This window comes from Harpegnathos saltator, unplaced genomic scaffold (assembly GCF_003227715.2).
Source record: "Harpegnathos saltator strain DR-91 unplaced genomic scaffold, Hsal_v8.6 scaffold115, whole genome shotgun sequence".
Taxonomy (NCBI): Eukaryota; Metazoa; Arthropoda; class Insecta; order Hymenoptera; family Formicidae; genus Harpegnathos; species Harpegnathos saltator.
The window spans coordinates 922,333-942,187 of record NW_020229890.1 but is presented as its reverse complement, the minus strand read 5'-3'; the positions used below and the strand labels follow the sequence as shown (position 1 = coordinate 942,187).

Below are 19,855 nucleotides of genomic sequence, written 5' to 3'. Positions count from 1 at the left end.
AAAATCTCGTCAACATTTTGGAGCGCGTTAAAGTCGAGCGTCGCGCGAAAGTTGGAGCAATTTCGAGCGAGCCCGGCTTGAAACTTTACACCTTCGGTGGGAGGTAATATTACCGATGGCAGCATGTAAAAGTGAAGCCTGACGTAAAGCTGCCGTCCGGACACGTAGAGTATAATGCCGCGTCGTTCCGGCGCGTTCAGCGTGGTTGCACTTGCGCTTCGTGGGAAGACGCGTACAATAGTGAGAAAAGAGCCGCGAGTCGCGAGTCAAAACGCAATTTGCTATATGGAAAGGTCCGATGCGTCACGTTGTTTCTTCAGGCGACTCGCGTCGGCCGTTATTAGCGCGAACACGTGCTACGGCGATTGATAATATCGCGTGTGGAAATCGCACGAGCGCGCGAAATGGTTTCGCTCGTCGCGTCGGCGGTGCGGATCTCTGTCGAATAAATCGTCGTAATCGCAAACCAGGAGCTTTCGTTAATTTCCAAGTCCCGCGCGGGAAATCCGCGCGAATGGGAGAGCCGCGCGATGTCTCGCAAGCACCTTGCGATTTGCGAACTCGCCCCTGCTCGACGCGAGAATGCCATTGGAAATCGTACTTGTAAAAAGTTGCGTAAAAGTGAACTCAGAGTAAAATATGATTAAAGATCGAATCGGCGATGCGAAATCGCGTTTACGATATAAAATCGTAATGTGAAAAATCACCTTCACGCAATTTCGCAAATCGCACGCATCTAGTCGCAGCATAATAACAGAGATCGTTTTCCATTTCAGTTAAAAATTGCGTATGATGAAAAATTGAATTTTGGCGAGATGAAAATCGAGTGAAAGTCACACTCGCGCCAAGTGATTTATCGCGCTTACGATAAAAATTGCGACGTGAGAAACCGCGCATTCCATGCGATTCTTGAGAAAGACCGCGCAATTTCAGAAATCGCACGTCTCTAGGCGCGCGGGTCGTAGGACATTAGCAACAATCATTTTGCTTTCATTTTCCATCCGCGAAGCCTGTAGAATTCTCTTCGAAGATTCTCAAAGATACACCCGATAAAACGAGACGCGGAAACGAAGCTTGATTCGCGAAACGCAGTCGATCGTGAAAAATCGAACGCTTCTTATTCCGGCCGAAAGTACGCGCGTGAGACTGCGCTTTCGAGTTCCCCGCGCGTATCGCGTGATTTACATCGCGAATGAACGAGCGCGATAAATTGTTGTTCGTAAAACTCGCCGCGAACTAGGCCGCGTAAATCTCGGCGAACTTGCCGGCGTCGTTAATTACCCCGCTGAATGTGATTGAGTTCCCTTTCGACTTGTTTGTCCGGTTCACGGGTGGTCCCTCTCTCGGCTCGCTCGCGCGACTGATTATGCCGTTAAGCTCGCGAGAGCTTTCGGCGATAAAGCGGCGCGGCCGCGAGCGGGAGAAGGCCTGCTTAGAAAGTGTGACGACTGTTTGCCCGATCGCGCTAATAGCGGTCACTTTAATAGAGATCGCCGGCTGACCCGTGAGTCATCCGCGTGATTAACGCCCGTTAGCAATTAGCTCACCCCGCGCGAGTTTTTCCTCCGCCCCATTCCCCCTCCCCCCTCCCCCCCCCGCGAGATCATTCCCATGGACGTCTAATTGCGCGTAGTCACGCGGGAAGAGGCCGTCGTTTCTTAATCACCGATTCTCGATCGCGATAACTGCGCCGCGTAGATGCGAAATTGGACGCGAACCCGATTAGAAATTTTGATCAGGTTCACCTAACATTGATAAAGACCTAATAGGGTGAATGGAAGGTAATTCTAAGTAAGTCAGTCCTTATAATGTCCTAACGACAATAGGGGTGAGGAAGACCTTTATAAGGTTATAATGATTGGATCCACATTAGGACTTTAATGTACCAATCAAGTGTATGATATAATATGGTTCAGTTAATCAGGTCCTTGTCGGGATCTTATTCGTTGTACCTAATATGATTTGCATTATCAAGTTTTAAGAAAACAATTTTTGGCTGTCATTTCCAAATATAAAGATGTTTGCATTGAAAAGACACTTCAGATCACTTGAATATATTTGTAAAATGCTGTAGAAACTGTCCTTTTTCTAGCAATCAATAAATAGTTGTAAAATTAACGTGACATGCAACTTTTCTCTTTAACACACTACTTTGTGTCTTGTCACCTTGTGATACTTTATGATCTTATGATATTCACTTGATGTTTCTTTTCCGAAACATTTTACAAGTATGCTCAAGCGGTCTAAAATATTATTTCATGCAAATATCTTTTTATTTGGAAATGACACGAAAGAATTTTCAGCGTGTCATTTCTTATTTCTAATGTCATCGTCCAATATAGCCGTGGTGGGGGTGATCAGGAGCCATAATTTGAAAAAAAAAAAAAAACGTAATAAGGATTCCATAAAGTAACTCAATAAGGACCTGATTGTGAATCCTTGCCACGGTCCTGACATATCCGCGCTGCGTTACATGACTTACTATAGGATCCCGATAGTATTACTTTATTGGGACCTGATTATTGGATCCAAATGAGGTTAACCTGATCAGGACCATAGGATAAATTTCTAGTCGAGAAGTTCTATCAACACCCGATCAGTTTCCACGCGTGCGATACAGACCGGGCGAGAGTGTCTTTTTCCTTGAAAATGCGGAGTCCGAGTTGGCGCGTTCACGCGAGATAATTCCGCGACGCATAGCGTGTGCTTAGCTTAACGAGCTTAATGTATGGCTGTGGAGTGACATGCGCCGACACGAAACGCGAACATTGAACGAGAGACAATGGTGTGCGGCCGCGGCACGGCGTCGTCTCGACCGGCATGACGTGTTCCTCGCGAGAGAAAACGTCTGGCCTTACGTAAGCGTGGAAACCGTGCATTATACTTATGTGGCGAACCGGGCGGACTGCTCACGGTTAGAGGCACCACGCCGTTCGTCCGTCTGGTTCACCTTTGCTAGGACGGTCGGTGCTCTTCAAGGCCGAGGTGAAGGCCTCCAGCAAACCCGTCGCTCCCGCCAGTCGGTCTAGGTCGTCCGGCCGGACGAATCCTGCCGGGTGTTCGCCATGCTTCCTCCCCGTCTCCCCTCGAGTAATCCCCTCGAGATCAGAACCGTCACGAGCGCGAGTCGCGATCGAAGGGGGGTTGCTTGTTGCTGGTGATCCGAGAAATCAGGAGGGCCTGAGGCTTTCAGGTCGGCTTTCGTCGGTCCGTCGAAATTCACTCGGACCTCACACGAGTACGTGAAAAGACTTGTACGTATATAAGGATACGTGTAAGGATCATTGGAGAAAATGGCGAGAGCCCTCTGGCGACAACAGGATACAGGTGCTCGGGTAATTGGCGGGTATTTACATGGCGCTCGGGCTTGACGACTTGATAACGAGCGCGGCGGTCTGACACGGCCGTTTTCCGCGAGCGACGTAAAATGGAATTCCATCTCGTGCGAACGGGAGCGATCGGTCGTTCGGCGAATCTTTTGTTCAGTTCCTACCTGTCGTAGACCGGTTACTCGATCTCACCGGGAGCTCGGGACTGCCACCTGACGGAGTCTGCCGCGCTGTCGCCGTATCGTTGCTACGTGACGCGTCGGAGAACGCCGCCGGAAGCTGCGTTGAGCCGGCATTAATAATGGATGCCGCGAGTAGATGAAGACAGAACGGCCGCACTTAGGCACTAAGACGCGAGGCCGGTCGCTTTTCGCTCGGCAGTTTCAACTTAGTTTATTGCACTCTGCGGTCTTGCGCGCCTACGGGGGGATGAGGGGAAGGACATCAGGACCTCTGAAAAAATAAAAATTCAGTGCTCGGAAATGGCACCTCCGAGGCGGATCCCCAGAAGGCGCTGTGCGCTTCTGAGCGATCCTGCCGCTCGCGGGGAAAAATCGTCTACTTAATGAGGCTGCTTTCGCAGCGTATAAAGCTGTTTGAACGTTGCTTCGGAAGATATAGAGCCGGAGGCGCGAGCGTTTCTCTCTCTCTCTCTTTCTCTCTCTCTCTCTCTCTCTCTCGACGGCAATCCTGTTTCCGATACGATCTATGACATTAATCCCGCGCCGTTATTACGCCGCGCGCGTCAGTCTTCATTGTCTCCGAGACTTTATGCTCGCTCTTGCCACTTCCGCGATCGGTGTGCTTCGGGTGTTTTATCAAACCCCGTCGCCCACCTCGGCTAAAGCGTGACGTGACCCTCCGGCTAAAGCTTGCTCCTTCCCCGCCGAGATTAAGGATCGTGCGCTCGCGACTCTCAAAGCGCGCACATTTCATTCGTACGAGCTCGCGCGCACGCACGCACTCTCTTCTTTTCTTTCTCCTTCTCTCTCTCTCTCTCTCTCTCTCTCTCTCTCTCTCTCTCTCTCTTTGACTGCATTACACGCGGATAATCGTGGTGAAAAAAAGAGTGACGGCGACACGAGGATATTCTCGTCTCGCGGCGGATCGCGTCCGCTAACGAATAGTAGGTATCTCACATTTGAGTCACGCCTAAATCGCATTCATCAAAACTGCAGGCGGCGAGCCGGAGCGCCAAGTCCGCGCATACCACTCGAGTCGGCTTGCTTTACGAGCGCGGTAATAACGTAGGAATTATACAGTGGGCTCTCTCGAGTGTACCGTAAAAACATAAATATATCGGGCGCGCGAGAAGCCTCCGATGCCTCCGATATAACGCTCGCTGATGATCTCCGCGGAATCCCGCCATCAGCGGTCGCGAGTTACCGCGATTCGTCGCGCCGCGCCGTGTGTATCTTCCGTTTTCTCAATCGCGCCTCTCAGTCCAGCGAGTCCATCCTCCAGCGGAGCGGAGGCAATTAATCCGCGCCACGCGCCGTCCTCGCGCGACTCCGCAAAACAGCCGGCTCGTCGTTAATCTCAACGGCTGCTCCGCACAATCGCGTTGATCCCCCCGCGCACGTTCGACCCCTGAAAGCCACCACACTCCAAGCTCTCACTCCAAGCTCGCTTTTCTTGTTATATTATAGCAAAGCATGTGCGAGAATTGATCTGTTTTATCACAATGTTGTCGCTACTGAAGCGCGAATAAATACTTATAAGATCAGTATCGCCCGTCTGGGGGGGGGGGGGCTTACGTTTTTTAATAACATCAAGAACTCGCACGGGGTGAAATTTCATTTTTTTATGGTGGAGTTTAAGGGTTAAGGGGACTGGAGGGTCAGATTACTGAAAAATCGTGCTTGTTTTTTGATAATATTTTGTGACGAACTGAATAAATGTGCAAGAATGAAAATTTTTGATATATTTGTATAACGTATGAAGAGCAGAAAAATGTTGTTTATTAACAAATATTCATATAATATAAATATACATCCACTTAAATTTTATAAACGCCTTTCTCTCGAAATTTTATTGTTCAACTTTTTGCAGTGATTTCTCCGAAACTGAGCTTCGTATCGAAATTTTGAAGTTTTGAAATTTTAAAGCAATAACATTTGTTCATGTGGCTCTCCAGGTGGAAACTATAGACAACTCCGTCAAAAAATATTTCATTTCGAGATATTAATTTTTTTATTGTAAAAGAACTGAAAAATTTGAATTTTTTCCTAATAATAGCTGTCATTTTGTTAATTTTGTTCGATATTTTTTTACAATGCTTCACCGGATAGTGATAAGCCTCCTCAAGATTTCTAGCTAAAATTCGCTCTGATCGGACCACCGAGAGCCGAGATATTACTACAAAAACGACAACTTGAAAAGAAAAAGAAGAGTATATTTCAACTATATATATCATATATTTATACGAGTATTTGTTAATAAACAAAATTTTCCACTCTTCATATGTACACATATGTATATAAATATACCTAAAATTTTCATTCTTGCACATTTATTCAGTTCATCGCAAAATATTGTCCAAAACAAGCACAATTTTTCAGCAATCTGTGACCCTCCAGTCCCTTTAATAGTCCCTTTAATATGCCACGGCTGATCTGTGTCCGTGCACACGACTCCAAAGTGCGGGCCGATCTCTCTCTCTCGAGAGAGAGAGAGAACGCGAGGCGGGCCTCGCCTCTCATCTCGCCCGTCGCGGGTCAAGCGTCGATTCTCTGGCCGCGCTTTCCCGGCGATTTCGCCGAGCGCATTGTGCGTCGCTCGTGCAATTACTCATTTTCCACGCCCCGGGCACCACGCCTATCCTCTCGCGTTCCTCGGCGGAGGCGCTTCTTTCTCATCGAATTCGCCGGCCCGGTCGCGCTTGATTATCCGTTTCCCGCCAGTCGCGCACAGCGTTTCCGCTTGCGTGCCGCGAGGATCCGCTGCAGGTCTTCGCTGGGGGGAAAGTCAAAATATCTGAAATTCGCCGAACGGCTTAATTATCAATTATTTGTACTCGACTTGTATTCTGCTTATTGCTCGCGCGCGTTCCGCTGCGCTCGCAGGTGTCGGCTCGCTCGGCTCTCGCCGCCGAGATCGATGGTGCTTGGTGCATTAACCCGACGGCGACATGGAAACGAATCACTTAGAGGCGCACGGGGAATCCCGACTGGCGTGGGTCGGTCGTCGCTGCTTTTACGAGCAGAAGCTCGAAATAATTCGCCTCCGCCGTCGCTGTGGTCGCGTCGCGACGAACCGTAACTTTCTTGCGCAAACGAGTCCATTAGGTAAAACGTACCTGTCCCAACGTTACATTGACGCACCTTCGGTCGTTCCCCCTCGCTCTGCAATGCTCGTCGCTATTTGTGCCTCTCGTGCGCGCGCGCGCGCGCGTCCCCGCCGTTCCTAATTGATGACGCGTGTCGCGCGTCGGCCTCAGCGAGCATCAGTTCGCGAGCGGATTCTCAACGCTCGGAAATGAATCAAGCCTGAGTTTCTCAGCTTTTATTCGTGGGACTAATTAATTTTCGTCGGCCGTGCAAAAGGAGAACGCGCCTGGCCGCCGAGCTGCACCGTCGCTTTCTCCGCGGAGTTACCTCGCCCAGCTGCGAGATCGTTCGGATCTCTATGAAAAAAAAATTATGTATTATTTTGTCTTTCGACCGCGCACCGTCCGACTTCGATCAGAGTGTCGTGGATTCTTGAAATTTTCCGCGCTGACGAAACATTCGCGCGCGCGCGCGCGGAGAAGCCTGTCTCGGCGACGTCGCGTCCTTTGGTATTTAAAACGACCGGGGGATTAATATCGAGCCGCATGTGGAATTCGCAGTTCGACGGCTCAATGAAACGACTCGTGCCTTGCGTGACCTTTTCGGAACGCATATCCGCGAGTAAACATATGGTTATCGCCTCTCTCGGCTTAATATTAAAAGATTGCGAGAGGTGCAGCTCTCCTCGCAGGCCGCTACATCTTACGGAGCGCGCCGTTTTTTTACGCGATTTCATCGAGCTCGCCGGTGAGCGACTTATTGGGTGCGAAAAATAAGTCTTTCGATCGGGGGGGGGGGGCGATAAGGAGGGAATAGGACTTACGACGTTGAAGTTTGGAGCGTTCTTCGAGCGAAAATTAAAAATAGCCTTTATTTTACAAAAGTCCACTTAATGTAAATATAAACACATATGAAAGATAAATTTGTGTTAAATATGACGTGTGACATAAGACAAGGCAGTTTCAGCGCTTTGTGCCAGAAAATGACAGTGCATTTTCACTCTCTGGCACGTCGGGCTAGAATAGAAAAAAAATAGTTCAATAGTAATCGTGGCGCGGGACACTTTCGTTCTCCCCGAAAATGATGCGCGCACAACCACACTCGGACCGATTATACTCGTAATTGCTTCCGGCAGTCTCCGGCGCTTTGTGCGCTGAAAGAAATGACAGTATATTTTTCCGCTATCTATCCGTATTTTTATTTCCGCTTATCTCGCGTTCGTAGCGTACAGATGCTTCCGCCTCCATCGATCGGCACCAAACTCGCAATTATACTTTGCTAAACTGCAGTTATTGTAATATCGTGCAGCTAAACGCTCGATCCGTTCTCGCTTCTTCTTTCGCGATCCGTGCCGGCTCCTCTTCGTTCCTGGCGCTCAGCGACGTATTTCCGTTTTCGTAACTCGCCTTGAACTTGCCCTTCTTGCGTTGGAGCCTTGAGACGTCCGGTTCAGCGTCGCCCGCGAAAAAGATCAGCAAGTTTGCGACTGAAAGAGAGAGAGAGAGAGAGAGGGAGAGAGAGAGAGAGAGAGAGAGAGAGTTGCAGAAGAGCGAACGGGAACGCCTTACGACGTTAAATTTATATTCCGTCAGAAAGAGAGCGTATTCTTCTCCAATGGGATTATATATACTACGTTCCTCGTAGTAAAATTTTGGCAACGCCACCGAGATCGAATCCTTAAAAACACTTCTGTGTCTCTGCGTTTTTCTCGCTCACAAAATGAGCCAACAATTAAGTACGAAGATAATATATAAAAATCAAGCGGAACGATGAGTGAGAAATAACGGAGACACTAATTCCGTCAATTAGCGCGAAGAGTCGCGCGAGAGGCTTCATGACGGATTGGATCTCACTTCTGCGCCGAGAGAGAGAGAGAGAGAGAGAGAGAGAGAGAGAGAGAGAGAGAGAGAGAGAGAGAGAGAGAGAGAGTGTGTCTCTCTCCGAGTGAGAGAAAAATAACGTTATCTTTGTAAGGACTCGCGCGGCCTACTCGGGCGTTCGCAGCTTCGAACAGCAGACAATAACGACGCGACGGCATTGTCCAAAGAAAAGTATGAAACACGGCGCGTTCGCTCGAGCGGAATGCAGTCGTGACGGGCTGGGCTGTTCTGGAAAGCCCAGGCGCGAAAATAGCCAAGCCGACACGAGCGCGCGCGAGACACGTTGTGCTTTTCCGCGAGGTTCGTTCTCGGCATTCGTTTCGTCGAGTCGGTTAGTCGGGACCGGGCCGTCGTTGCCGCGTGCGTAATTCTCGCTTTTACGCCGAAGCCTGCCGTCTATTTCGAGGCGCACGTGCAAGAGAGCCAGCTGTTCTTTCGCGCACAGCCGCCGGCATTACCCTGCAATAAAACTGCTAAAGGTAACAAGCCAGTGTGGGGAGATTCTCTAGAGAACTCTCCCTGCCGAGGCGCGATCCTTTCAGCATACAGGATAACTCGCTGATAACTCTCTCCACGCTCCTCTTCGGGGCGCTTCCACGTGAGAAAGTCGGCTTTCCAGATAGGTCGATTAAGACAGGACGATAAGATCAGGGCAGCAGCACGAAGGTGTCGCGGAGCAATCGCGTTCCGCGACATTCCGCGGGATATCCCCTCGCCACCCGGGGAGACGACTGTTTTGTTTTGCACGCGCCTCGACTTAGATCGTGTTCGATCGTGTGCTCGAGAATCGTGTCTCCTCCGGTAGATCCCAGGTCTTTCAGCCTCTCACGAGCTTATCTCGAGCGGCCAGACAAGCTGTGAAATGAGCTTTGAGCCTTGTCGAGAGCTGGTAATACACGCGGCTTTCAATTTGTCTCTCGAGCCGGTCGGCTCGCTCATTAACATCCGCGGCATTGAGTATGCAAATGGAGAAACCCACGGCGTGTTCCTGTCTCCGTCCCGCGGCCGTTTATAGTCGTGTTTCAGTCGCGTCTGAGAGATATCAGGACGCCGGGGATCCTTTTCCCGACGCGATTCGTTTTCCACGCTGACTGCGACAAGCACCTTCGACGGAGATGTGTGCTCCTTCGCGCTCGCTCGTCCACCTGGTGGTGGACGAGAGGACGGGGCGGGGCGAGGAACGCGTCCCGAGTTGTCGTACTCGCGATAAATCATAGCCGATGACCGCGATCGAGATACGACTTTATCGCGAGAGAGCGCGCGCGCCGATCGGAAAAATACGGCGGTGAGACCGGTAGCGGATCCGCGAGCACGATGACGATTTACGGGCGATAACTATCTCGCCGAGCGGCTTCTCCTTCACGGACCGTGGCAGCAGCAGCTGCCGTTGCCGATAGATCGTTCCGTCGCCGCGCCGCGCCGCGCCGCGCCGGGCCTCGCCGGCGCACTCGCTGCTCCTGCTGCCTCCTCGCGATACTTTTCGACCGCCGGAATATTAATGACGGCCAATTACGTGTGTACTGTTAGGCGGAATAGGCGCGATCTTTAGGGAGATTGCAGATATCGGCACAATGATACCGGTATAGGCGGCGCGCGCGGCATACGTGCCACGGATGATTATTACCGTATGGTCTAGTTATCCGCAGCGAATGGAAAGAAGTATTTACTTCGTCTTATCCTTCATCTCAATGGAAATCACGTTTCACATCCACGTAGAAAGAGAGAGAGAGGGGGGGCGGAAAGGGAGATTGCTGCGTCATTCGTGCAGAGCTCATGTTCACTTGTGTAGTAGCATTTTATTGATATATTAATAAGCCGGATGTATTAAAAGATATATATATATATATATATATATATATATGTATATAGATGATAATATTTATCAAATTAATGAGATTATACGAGGGCAGTCTGAAAAGTTCTCGACTTAACAATGAAAGAAAATTTGTTTTGCCGTGAAATATGTTTCACTTTTCAATATAATCTCCTGAAACTTTAATACATTTATTCCAACGTCTTTCCGATAATTCAATACCATCATTAAAGTGTGATTCCGGAAGGTTCTTTTCGCTCTGGTGTATAGTGGTGGATTCAAGTTTCATCAACAGAACGCTATGAATCGAACGCTTGAAATCCATTTTATTTTGCTGAAAACGATTAAAATGTGCCAAACACTTGCTTGAGAAATACGCATTCGAATGCGTTTTTGGTCAATTATTGGCAAATGCGGCACCCATCTTGCGCAAAGCTTTTTCAACTGGTGCTACTACTACTACTCGAATGACTTGACAGATCGAAATAAAATTTCACATGGCTTTATATCAGGGATGCCACTTTCCAATAATTCAATTATAATTTGACAGTTTCTAACGCCTCTAACATGTATGTGTCAAGTCGAGAACTTTTCAGACTGCCTACATATAACTTAGAACGGACGAGGGATTCCAAATACTTGCTTCAGCCTACTCTCTTTATATCCGTCTAAAGGTTATAAAGACTAATGCGGAGGCAATTTTTTCAAACCTCGTGTTTTGGAACCATCTTTTCTAACGCGAGCGATCGTTGTCACAGAATGTTTATGAACAAATGAAACGCGTGCTCTGGATTCAGGGATATGTCCGGGTTCACGCGTATAGGAATTCATGCACGCGCGTGCATCCTTTTCGCGAACGTTCGCATTCAACGTCTGTCTCGCAAGTTGTTGAACTTTACGGTTGACATCCCTCTCGCGGCTTGTTGCGATGCAAGGTAACAGCATAATCAAGCGCTCTTCCGACGAAATGCGTATCGAAACGCGGTCGCGCACGCGCGCGCGTCAGTCTTCGTCCTGGAAACCGGTACGGAGTCCTAGAAAGAAACTACGAATATAATTTCACGCATGCTCGCCGGTCAAGGGTTAACAGCGGTTAACGGACGGACCTTTTCATTATGGAAATAGCGACGTGTTCTCGTGTTCCTTCGTCACTCGAGTGTACTCCGTAAACGCTACCGGTACCATCGTCTGCGACAGAGGTTCCCAAAGTCCCGTGGCAGTTGCATCCGATTGCATAATCGGTAGTTCAATGGTAACAACGATAGCGATGATGAGAAATTGCCTCGCGTGGAATTAAGGAGTTCTTCCCGCCTTTCTTGCGCTTGTCGAAAAATTTTGTCAGACCGCTGATTGTCCCGAGAGAGTAAAATTTTTCTCGCTCCATTTCTCCTTGGAAGTACCAAATTGAGATCTATTATTCTTCAACTTTAACGCGCATCGTATACTGTTAGAAAACATTTGCCTGCAAAATAAGACATTTTTTCGGGCAAACTTCCCAAAACTACGTCCTATCGCCATGAAAATACCTCAAATCATCTCAAATGAATTCCCTTGAATGGATTTTTACCTTTGAGCCTAAAAGGCTCAAAGAGATTCAGTGCCAAAAAATTAAGTAACGTTATACTGCAGATTAATATTAAATTCCTTGCTTGCGTAGATAATCATCTGGAGTGTTTTTCACACACCCCAAGAAACGTGTGTCGGGTTAAAACAAATATTCGTTTGTTATACCCAGCGCATAAATCAATCAATCAATCAATCAATCCGAATAGCGATACGTAACGTTACTTGAATATCTCTTGGCGTTGAATCTGCATCAGCAACTGCAGGATGCGGGTGGTTTGCGGACGTTTATCCCTCTGCCCACCCCTGTGTCCTTCCTCATGGGGGGGGGGGGCGAAGCTATCGGCTGGAAGGAGCGCAGTTTGCGAACCTCTGGTTCGCGAGAATACGTATCGTCGTGTCGCCGTCGGTAGCAGCGGCGTCCCTAATTCGCGCGCCGTTAATTCGCGAGTACCGCGCGTTTCCGCGTTTGATGTCCGGCTAATCCGCGTGCGCGCGCGCGCGGATAAGCCACGCCGAGCTCAGGGCGAGCGCATTTTCGCGCTCTTCCACGCGGCCGACGAAACTATGCGCGCGCCCCGATGTATATTTAGCCAGCGCGGAATGCGCGGTGTTCGCGTTTCCACGTTTTGTCAGATGAACGGGCCGCCGAAAGCTCTCGACGACGTGAGCACACATGCACCCGTCCCTTTCCCTCAGGGTGTTGGGAGGAGGGGGGTGGGGGGAAGGGCGATACCAGCCGAATTGGGCTGCCGAGCCGCGGAGAAACTCCCGCGCGAAGATCCCCGTTTTAATTGGACGTCGCTGTTACCGCGAAGATTCTTTCCTCGGCGGAGAGATACCGTCGGTGTTGTTCCCTGAGAGTGTTTATTAATCGATAAATCCCCCCTCTCTCTCTTTCTCTCCCCCTCTCTCTCTCTCTCTCTCTCTCTCTCTCTCTCTCTACCGCCGAGTCATTGAACGTTCACGTTACGCGAGTCCGGTTATTCCCAAAGTGGCGCTCACTCGCTCGTTCGCCGGGGAGAAACAGCCGGCTCTCACTTAAGGATATTTATCCGCGATCGCGTCCTCGCGTCGAGACCTAGCGAGGATACGCGTTCGGGAATCTCACCATGGAGGATAATTACGCCCCGGGGTCCCGGGGGTGCAATAAATTCGACTCGGGCCCCACGTCCGCGTGGTCGTGGAATTCGCTGGGAGACGTCTTGCCCTCCGCTTTCTTTATTTTCGCCTTTCGAGCTCTCTCTCCTCCTCTTCTTCTTCTTCTTCTTCTTCTCCCATCTCCATCACGCGCTGCTCCTCTCGCGTCCCTCAGCTCCTCCTCCAGCCCGGGATCCGGCCGGCAAACCCGTAATTTGGCCGTTTAATCCCGTCGTAGCGCGATCCCGAGGAGCCCGAGCGGCTCCTTCGTGCTCCGCTAGCGTCCCGTCCGCTTTCGTGTCAAACATCATCGGATTCACCCCTCGGGAAACGCCGGCGGATTTCCTGGAATCACCGTGTCTGCCTCAATGTCGGAGGATGAAGGGGGGACCCTCCGCCTCGAAACGATCTCGCGAGAGAACGGAGAGAACTCGCGCGTTTCCGCGCTCGCGCGTACAGCGATCTCAGGAAGTGCCGAAAGTGTCATATCGCTTTGAGATATCGGTATTGTCCCGACTCGTCCGACGTGTATAATCTCGCGAAATTAGCGCTGTGTAATTTGCGAGGCGCGAGAACACGTTATTAAGTCGTTACAACTCGCAGCCTCCGGCGGCGAGCGGGAATGCCGATCTCTCTCTCTCTCTCTGTCTCTCTCTCTCTCTCTCTCTCTCTCTCTCGCTCTCTCTCTCTCGCTCTCTCTCTCTCTCACCGGGGATACTTTATGCGAGTTGTCTCGGGCCACGTCGGATTACCGCTATTGTTCCGTACCGCGGCATAATACGCAGCCTCGCTCGAGCGCGCGGCCCGGCGAATTGAAAAACTTGCCTGATTAGATTTCGTCGGTCGGGGCTCTCTGCGGCTCTCCGCGAGATTAGGCCGACGGAGACGGACGTTAAGGCCGCTGCGCGCGCGCGCGCGCGTGTAACGCTTCGCTTGCGTTATCGCCCGCGGCCGTGGGATGGGAATCCGACAGAAATGCACATAAATCGACGGCTTCGCTCGGCATCGCGAGCGAGGGAGCATCCGTCTGCGAGGCGCTAGGTCGAATCCATAAATCGATTAATCGAGACCCCGCTATCTCGCGCACATCCCCGCGGGGATAGTTACGAGAGACTGCCGCGTTCGCCTCGAGATTACAATGCGCTCTCGTGAGCTTTCCGGAAGGTCGGATCGGGTTTAACAGCTCTGCGAATCTTGAGCCGTGATCTCAACGGACCGCTGCGGGACAGAGAGAGAGAGAGAGAGAGAGAGAGAGAGAGAGAGAGAGAGAGAGAGAAATTCTTACCCATCGAACGCATCGCGTTTCCTCGAAAGTGCAAATAATTTGCGCAAAAATATTCCACCGTTAGACCTTGTTCCAGCTGATGAGTCGCGTCGGTTTGCCGCGAGGGAGATAACCGAGAGAAAATGTGATGACGCTCTTTGCGCTCCGGAGGTGTCTTAGGTGTCTTGGGAGCAACGAATAGAACGGAACTGGAACTATTAAGCTGGGGATTCTCCTCGTCGATTAATTTCTTACTCGCTTCGCGCTTCTCCGTAGCAGCGTGCAGTGTAAATCGAATTCTCATCGACGGTTTCCCGTTGCGATCAATTATCTATCTGCCTCTCGGTGGGCGTTTAATCGCGCTCTCGCGCTCGCGCGAGATCGTCCAAATTAATCTCGGGTAATCAAGATTCCGTTGTTCCCGTTTTCCGCTCGACCCCGCGAAACAGAGCGCGCCCCCGGCAGTCGGTAAGCAGCCCGGGTGAAAAAATCGATGGGCATTCCGCGCCGCGCGTGTCGAGCTCGCCGCGGCGACGTCATCGCGCCGAGACGCACGCCGGCGTCGTCGGCACTCGAGCCGACGCCGACGTCGCGCTCCCGATGCGGCGGCGTCTCAAGGTCTCGCTGGCTCACCCGCGGCTCCCTGGGCTCCCACCACCCAGCAACACCATCTTCTGGTCTAGCCCGCGAACTGGCCGGCTCGCGCGCGCAGCGAGCGTGGAAACCGGGGGAAACCACCCCGTTGTACGTCGCGCGCGCCGCGACGTGTCTATCGACCACGGACGCCGGCGCCGTGTCGCGTCGCGTCGCGTCGCGTCGCGCAGCGTCGCGACGCCAGGGGTTCACTGCGCTCCATCTTTCGGGAGAGCCGAGCCGAGCTGCCTCGAGCGTGCGAGGCTAGGCTGCGAGAAAGAGAGTCGGCGTGTCCGGAAACGCAGGAAAAAAGAGCGAGCTTCGCGCGCATCGTTGTCCGTGGATTCGCCTCTCCTCTCTGCGCGCCTTATCGCCTCGTCGTTATCGATACTCGTCGTCGGCTTCTTCTCGGAGATATGTGGTGTTGTAAGCGACTGGATGCTTCCGATTGGCCAGTCACCACCGTCGTTCGAGGTAACGTTTCCTGTCTGCACGTCGCCGCCCGCTGCCTCTCTCTCTCTCTTACGTTCGAGACGCCAGCCGTCGGGTTGTTGTTCCGCCGAGGCTTCTTGTCCTTCTCTCTTTCTCACACGAGCGCTGCTTCTTCATCAGCTTCTTACTTCGCCGTACACCGCCGTGCTCATCCGCCGCTCCGCTGCTTCTTTGCCGCACCGAGAGAGAGAGGGAGAGAGGGAGGGAGAGAGAGAGAGAGAGAGAGAGAGAGAGAGAGAGAGAGAGAGAGAGAGAGAGAGAGAGAGAGAGAGACCTGGTCTCGGGGAAGAGTTCGCATACCTACCTGTGCGAGAGAAGGGACGACAGGCGACTGACGAAGGTCGCGAGTGTCCACGCAAAACGGGTCGCTACAGGCCGTAGACCTGCTCGCGCGAGCTGCTCGAATTTTGGCGAGACGGGACTCGTGACGTGGCAAGATTCCCTTCCGAAGTGTTTCCTTGCCTCGTCGCAGGCCTGAAGGCCACATTTTTGCCAACCTTTCTCGCATTCGCGTGAACGATTGTCGGGTCGTCGACCCGACGTAAACGTCTAATAGATAGCCGGAGTAACGGTTGCTGCGAGAGACGATATCGCTTCTCGAGCGACTCTCGCGGAGAATGCGATACGCCCCGAAGAGAGGAGGCTTGGTAAAATCGCTCGGACGCTGGCAGTATTTTCGCGCCCGCAGGTAGACATTTTGTTCGGACGAGCAACTCGCTCTCGCTCGCTCGTGCCCGTCCGCTCTCGTCCTTCTCACCGTCCGACGGAGGTTCTCTCCGTGTTTGCACGTTGCCGTTTCGTTATTATGGGCGGAATTAAAAGCTCCCCCTCCTCTCCCCTCCTCCCCCCCCCCGCCGATGCTTTCAGCTTTCTCGCTCTCGGTAAACAGTTCCGGCGGCTCGATATCGCTCCATGCTCGTGTGTCAAGGTTGAATACCGCGAAATGGATTCGTCCCAGATACTCTACGGTCAGCCGGTTGAATAGGAGGCGACGAGGGATTATCAGCGAGGCGTAGTGATATTACGGCCATTATTCTCTACCGTTCTTTTAGGCAGACTCTCGGCATACGTCGTACGCTCGACTCGAGGCCCACACGCTTCTCGCTTTCTGCGTATCTTATCGCACCCTTCATGATCGAAATAAATTCAACCTCCGACGTCGTTGGACATGAGTTGGTGTATATTCTACCTCTCGTTCTTTTCTTCTTTTATTTCTATTTCTACGAAAATGCTAATGAGCGAGAGGCTCTCGGCCCGAGTGGAATATCCACACGGCACCTCGCGCGGCCGCCCCAAGCGCGCGGTATCGATTAGTTTGTAGAACCTCGAGCACCATCTCCTTGACCGGCGTGTAAATTGTCGCGCTAAAATTTCACCGACGCCGCTCTCGCCGAGCGCGCGCGCGTGATCCTCTGTGTAGAAACAAATTGCTTTGTAACCGGCTCGCGGTATAATACGACTCCGTGCTGCGATCCCCGCGTCCGCGGAAGCCTCATAACGGCAATCGTTTTTTCCAATCGCATTGGACATTCGCCCGTATACCTTCTCGGACAGCTTATTCGATTTGATAGCACTTGTGTGACGCAACCATCAGCTCTATCTACTCCGCGCGTCGACCGATCATTGATTTCCCTCTTCGCACTTGGAGCGCAAGCCGCCGCCGCCGCCGCCGCCGCCGCCGCGGTTATCCGCGCTGTGGTTATTGCCGCTGATAGGAGCGACGTGCGCGAGTGCAGTCGATGCGAGCGGCGATCGTTTCGGAAAATTGCGCTCTAATACGCTGTTCAGTTTCGAGCCGGGACAGGAGAGAGTGCTGAATCACGCTCGAAATCGCACGTGCGCGGCCACAATCGGCCACGTTCCGATCGTTCGCGACTCCGTCTCTCGATCGAACGATCTATAAAAGCGAGCTCGCGGAAATCATTCGGAAGCTTGTCAGCTTTGCGGATTGTCCCCTCGGCAATTCAGAATTCGCGCTGATGCAAGAGGGAGAGAGATATTCCGTAGAACGTGGACGTGTTGCTGCTTTTCTCGGAGCGAGAATCGTTCTTTTCCGAGAACCGGCGAACACGGCGGTGTATATCCCGCTGATAATAACGGAAGCACAGAAAGCACAGAATGATCTCTTCCTTCGCCCGGCGGCTTTCCCGCGGCGAGCGTTTGTGCGGAATTAGCGGGGCGTAGCGAGCGGGTCAACAAGTGAAATCGCGTTAACACCGGATGTCGTAAAACCGCCGTTGGCTCTGACCGGATTTGAATTCGCGGGACATCTGGGACACACGTTGGTCGACCGCGCGCGCGCTGGAAACAGCAGAGCGGGGCTTTTTCGCACACGTGGATCTATCCGGGCTCGCGCGATTCTTATATTAGCCTCTGAGAATCGGTGAATCACCAAAGTGCAAACGCACGCTCGTGTTCCGCGCACGTGTGCAGCAGCGCGCGTATCGGCATGTCGGAAGAGTTGTTCGTGCTGACTTTGTCACACCGAGCGATTCTGCTCGGAATTCCTGCAGTTTCTCTCTTCTCTCCGCGCGCGCGCGCGCGCGATCGACGGCGCCGATCAGCGCGGCGAATAGACCCGCTCATTGATTCGCGCGCGCGCGCGCGCGCGCGCAGCGAGCAGTAATCGGCAGTCTCCGAAATAACGACTTCCGTTATGTGTCAGTTGAAGTATTTGGCACAGGCGTGACGTCACATCCGCTGTCTATAAAGACGGCGCCCGTGAGTTATTCCTGACCGCGTCGCGGACAGCGAGCGCTCGCTCTCGCCGCAAGAGTGACTTTGTCGCGGCGCGGCTGAATATTGTCCTGCTCCCTAGCTCGACGGCCTTTACGAAGTGCCGAGAGTGCCATTTGCCGCGGAAGCAGCTCGATTTGAATCCCCCTCGCGTCTGCAACAAGTCGCCGTTCGCGTTGATGCGCGCGCGCGACCGCCGCCTCTCACAGCGAAAGTATCCTCGCGCTCGGCCGATGTTCGCGATGTTTGCCGTCTCTTCATCTTCGATTAGCGTTCGCGTTATTTTGCCCTTCGATTTAAGGTTAAATCCTGGCTCGCGTCAAATCCTCCTCCCCCACCGCCAACGGGCCCGCATTGTCGAAGGCAATTGCGAAGGCGCAGGGTGTTTCTCATCGAGGAGTCGAGCACCCGCGAGGCGCTACCGCGAAACAGCGGCGTGCGCTTACGTGATCAATGGCGAAATCGCTATCGCGTACCAGATAAGTGTTGCCCACGTGTGCCAACAGCCTCTTGAGAGCAGCCGGACTCTCGGCGAGGTCCTTATGCAGATACGCGCGCGCCCACGTGTGTCACACGCGCGCGCGCGCGTCGCACACGTTATCGGGACCTGTAATCGCACGGCGATCGAAATAAAAAGCGAGTAACGGGCCAGCTGTAGATGGCGACGGAGGTTCACGCTGAGAGCGCGCAAGTGCCGCGGATAATGGTCGCAGCCATTTGTCACGTCCCCATCGCATTGGCGTGTTCTTCGATACGCGCGCGCGCGCGACTCGTGGCTGTCGCGAACCGACGTGAACCTGGCAAGCTGAACTTGGTAAAACAAAAAAAAAATTCGCAATACGGTTCGATTGTACTTGGTTTGTACCTGTTTGTACCTGTTTGTACCACTTTTTGTTTCGTTTGTACCTCCAAGGATAAAAAGACAAGGAGTGGGGGAAAAATAGCCAACAAGCAGGTATAAGATATCGCAAAACCGCCAACGCCATTCGAAAGAGAATCGTTTGTATCCGTTTGTATCTTCCTTCAATTCGTTTGTACCTCAAAGGAACCGGAAGTACAGGATCTTTGAAAAACGTCCGAAAAAGAGTACTTCCGGTTCCTTTGAAGTACGAACGATTCTTTTTCAAATGGCGTTGGTCGTTTCGCGATATCCCAGAAATTGGCGAAAGTACCTGTGGCACGTTTTTTAAAGATACTGTATTTCCGGTTCCTTTTAGGTAGGGATGCCGATTTTTTTTTTTTTTTCCAAACAGATCGATCTAAAGATCGATTCGAATCACGGAAAAAAAAATCGATCTTTAAAAATCGGTTTGTAAAGAATCGATTTCAGAAAGTCGATTTGAATCGGTATGCATCGGTAGAGTGAACTACTCATTAAAGTATATTGTCTGTCAAATTTCTACACTCTAAAGTTCTACACTCTAAAGTAGACCTCGTGTAATTCATACAGTTCAATATGAATTAAAGAAATTAAATTAAATCAAATCGAATGGCGTTGGCCATTTTGCGATATCTCAAACATTGACGAAAGTACCTCTTGGATGATTTTTGAAAATTCTGTACTTCCGTTTCCTTTGAGGTACAAATGATTGGAAGGGAGCTACAAACGGGTAACAAACAATTCTCTTTCGAATGGCATTGGTCGTTTTGCGGTATCTTGCTTGCTGGCTATTTTTCCCCTTCCCCATCTTTTTATTCTTTGGAGTACAAACAAACAAGGGAGAAACAAAAAGTAC

General features: G+C 51.5%; 1 protein-coding gene across 5 annotated transcripts in view; it reads left to right on the top strand.

Annotated features, from left to right (window-relative positions):
• The window catches only part of LOC105188283 (MAP7 domain-containing protein 1), a 204,140-nt gene that overhangs the window by 23,073 nt on the left and 161,212 nt on the right, over positions 1-19,855 (top strand). The window contains exon 1 of one of the 5 annotated variants that reach the window (XM_025302872.1): positions 15,162-15,365. The exons of the other annotated variants lie outside the window; for them this stretch is intronic. Within the exon in view, the coding sequence (XP_025158657.1) occupies positions 15,308-15,365 (58 nt within the window). The 5' untranslated portion in view covers positions 15,162-15,307. Of the gene's footprint in view, positions 1-15,161; positions 15,366-19,855 lie in introns of those variants that run through there. 5 annotated transcript variants of the gene reach the window in all.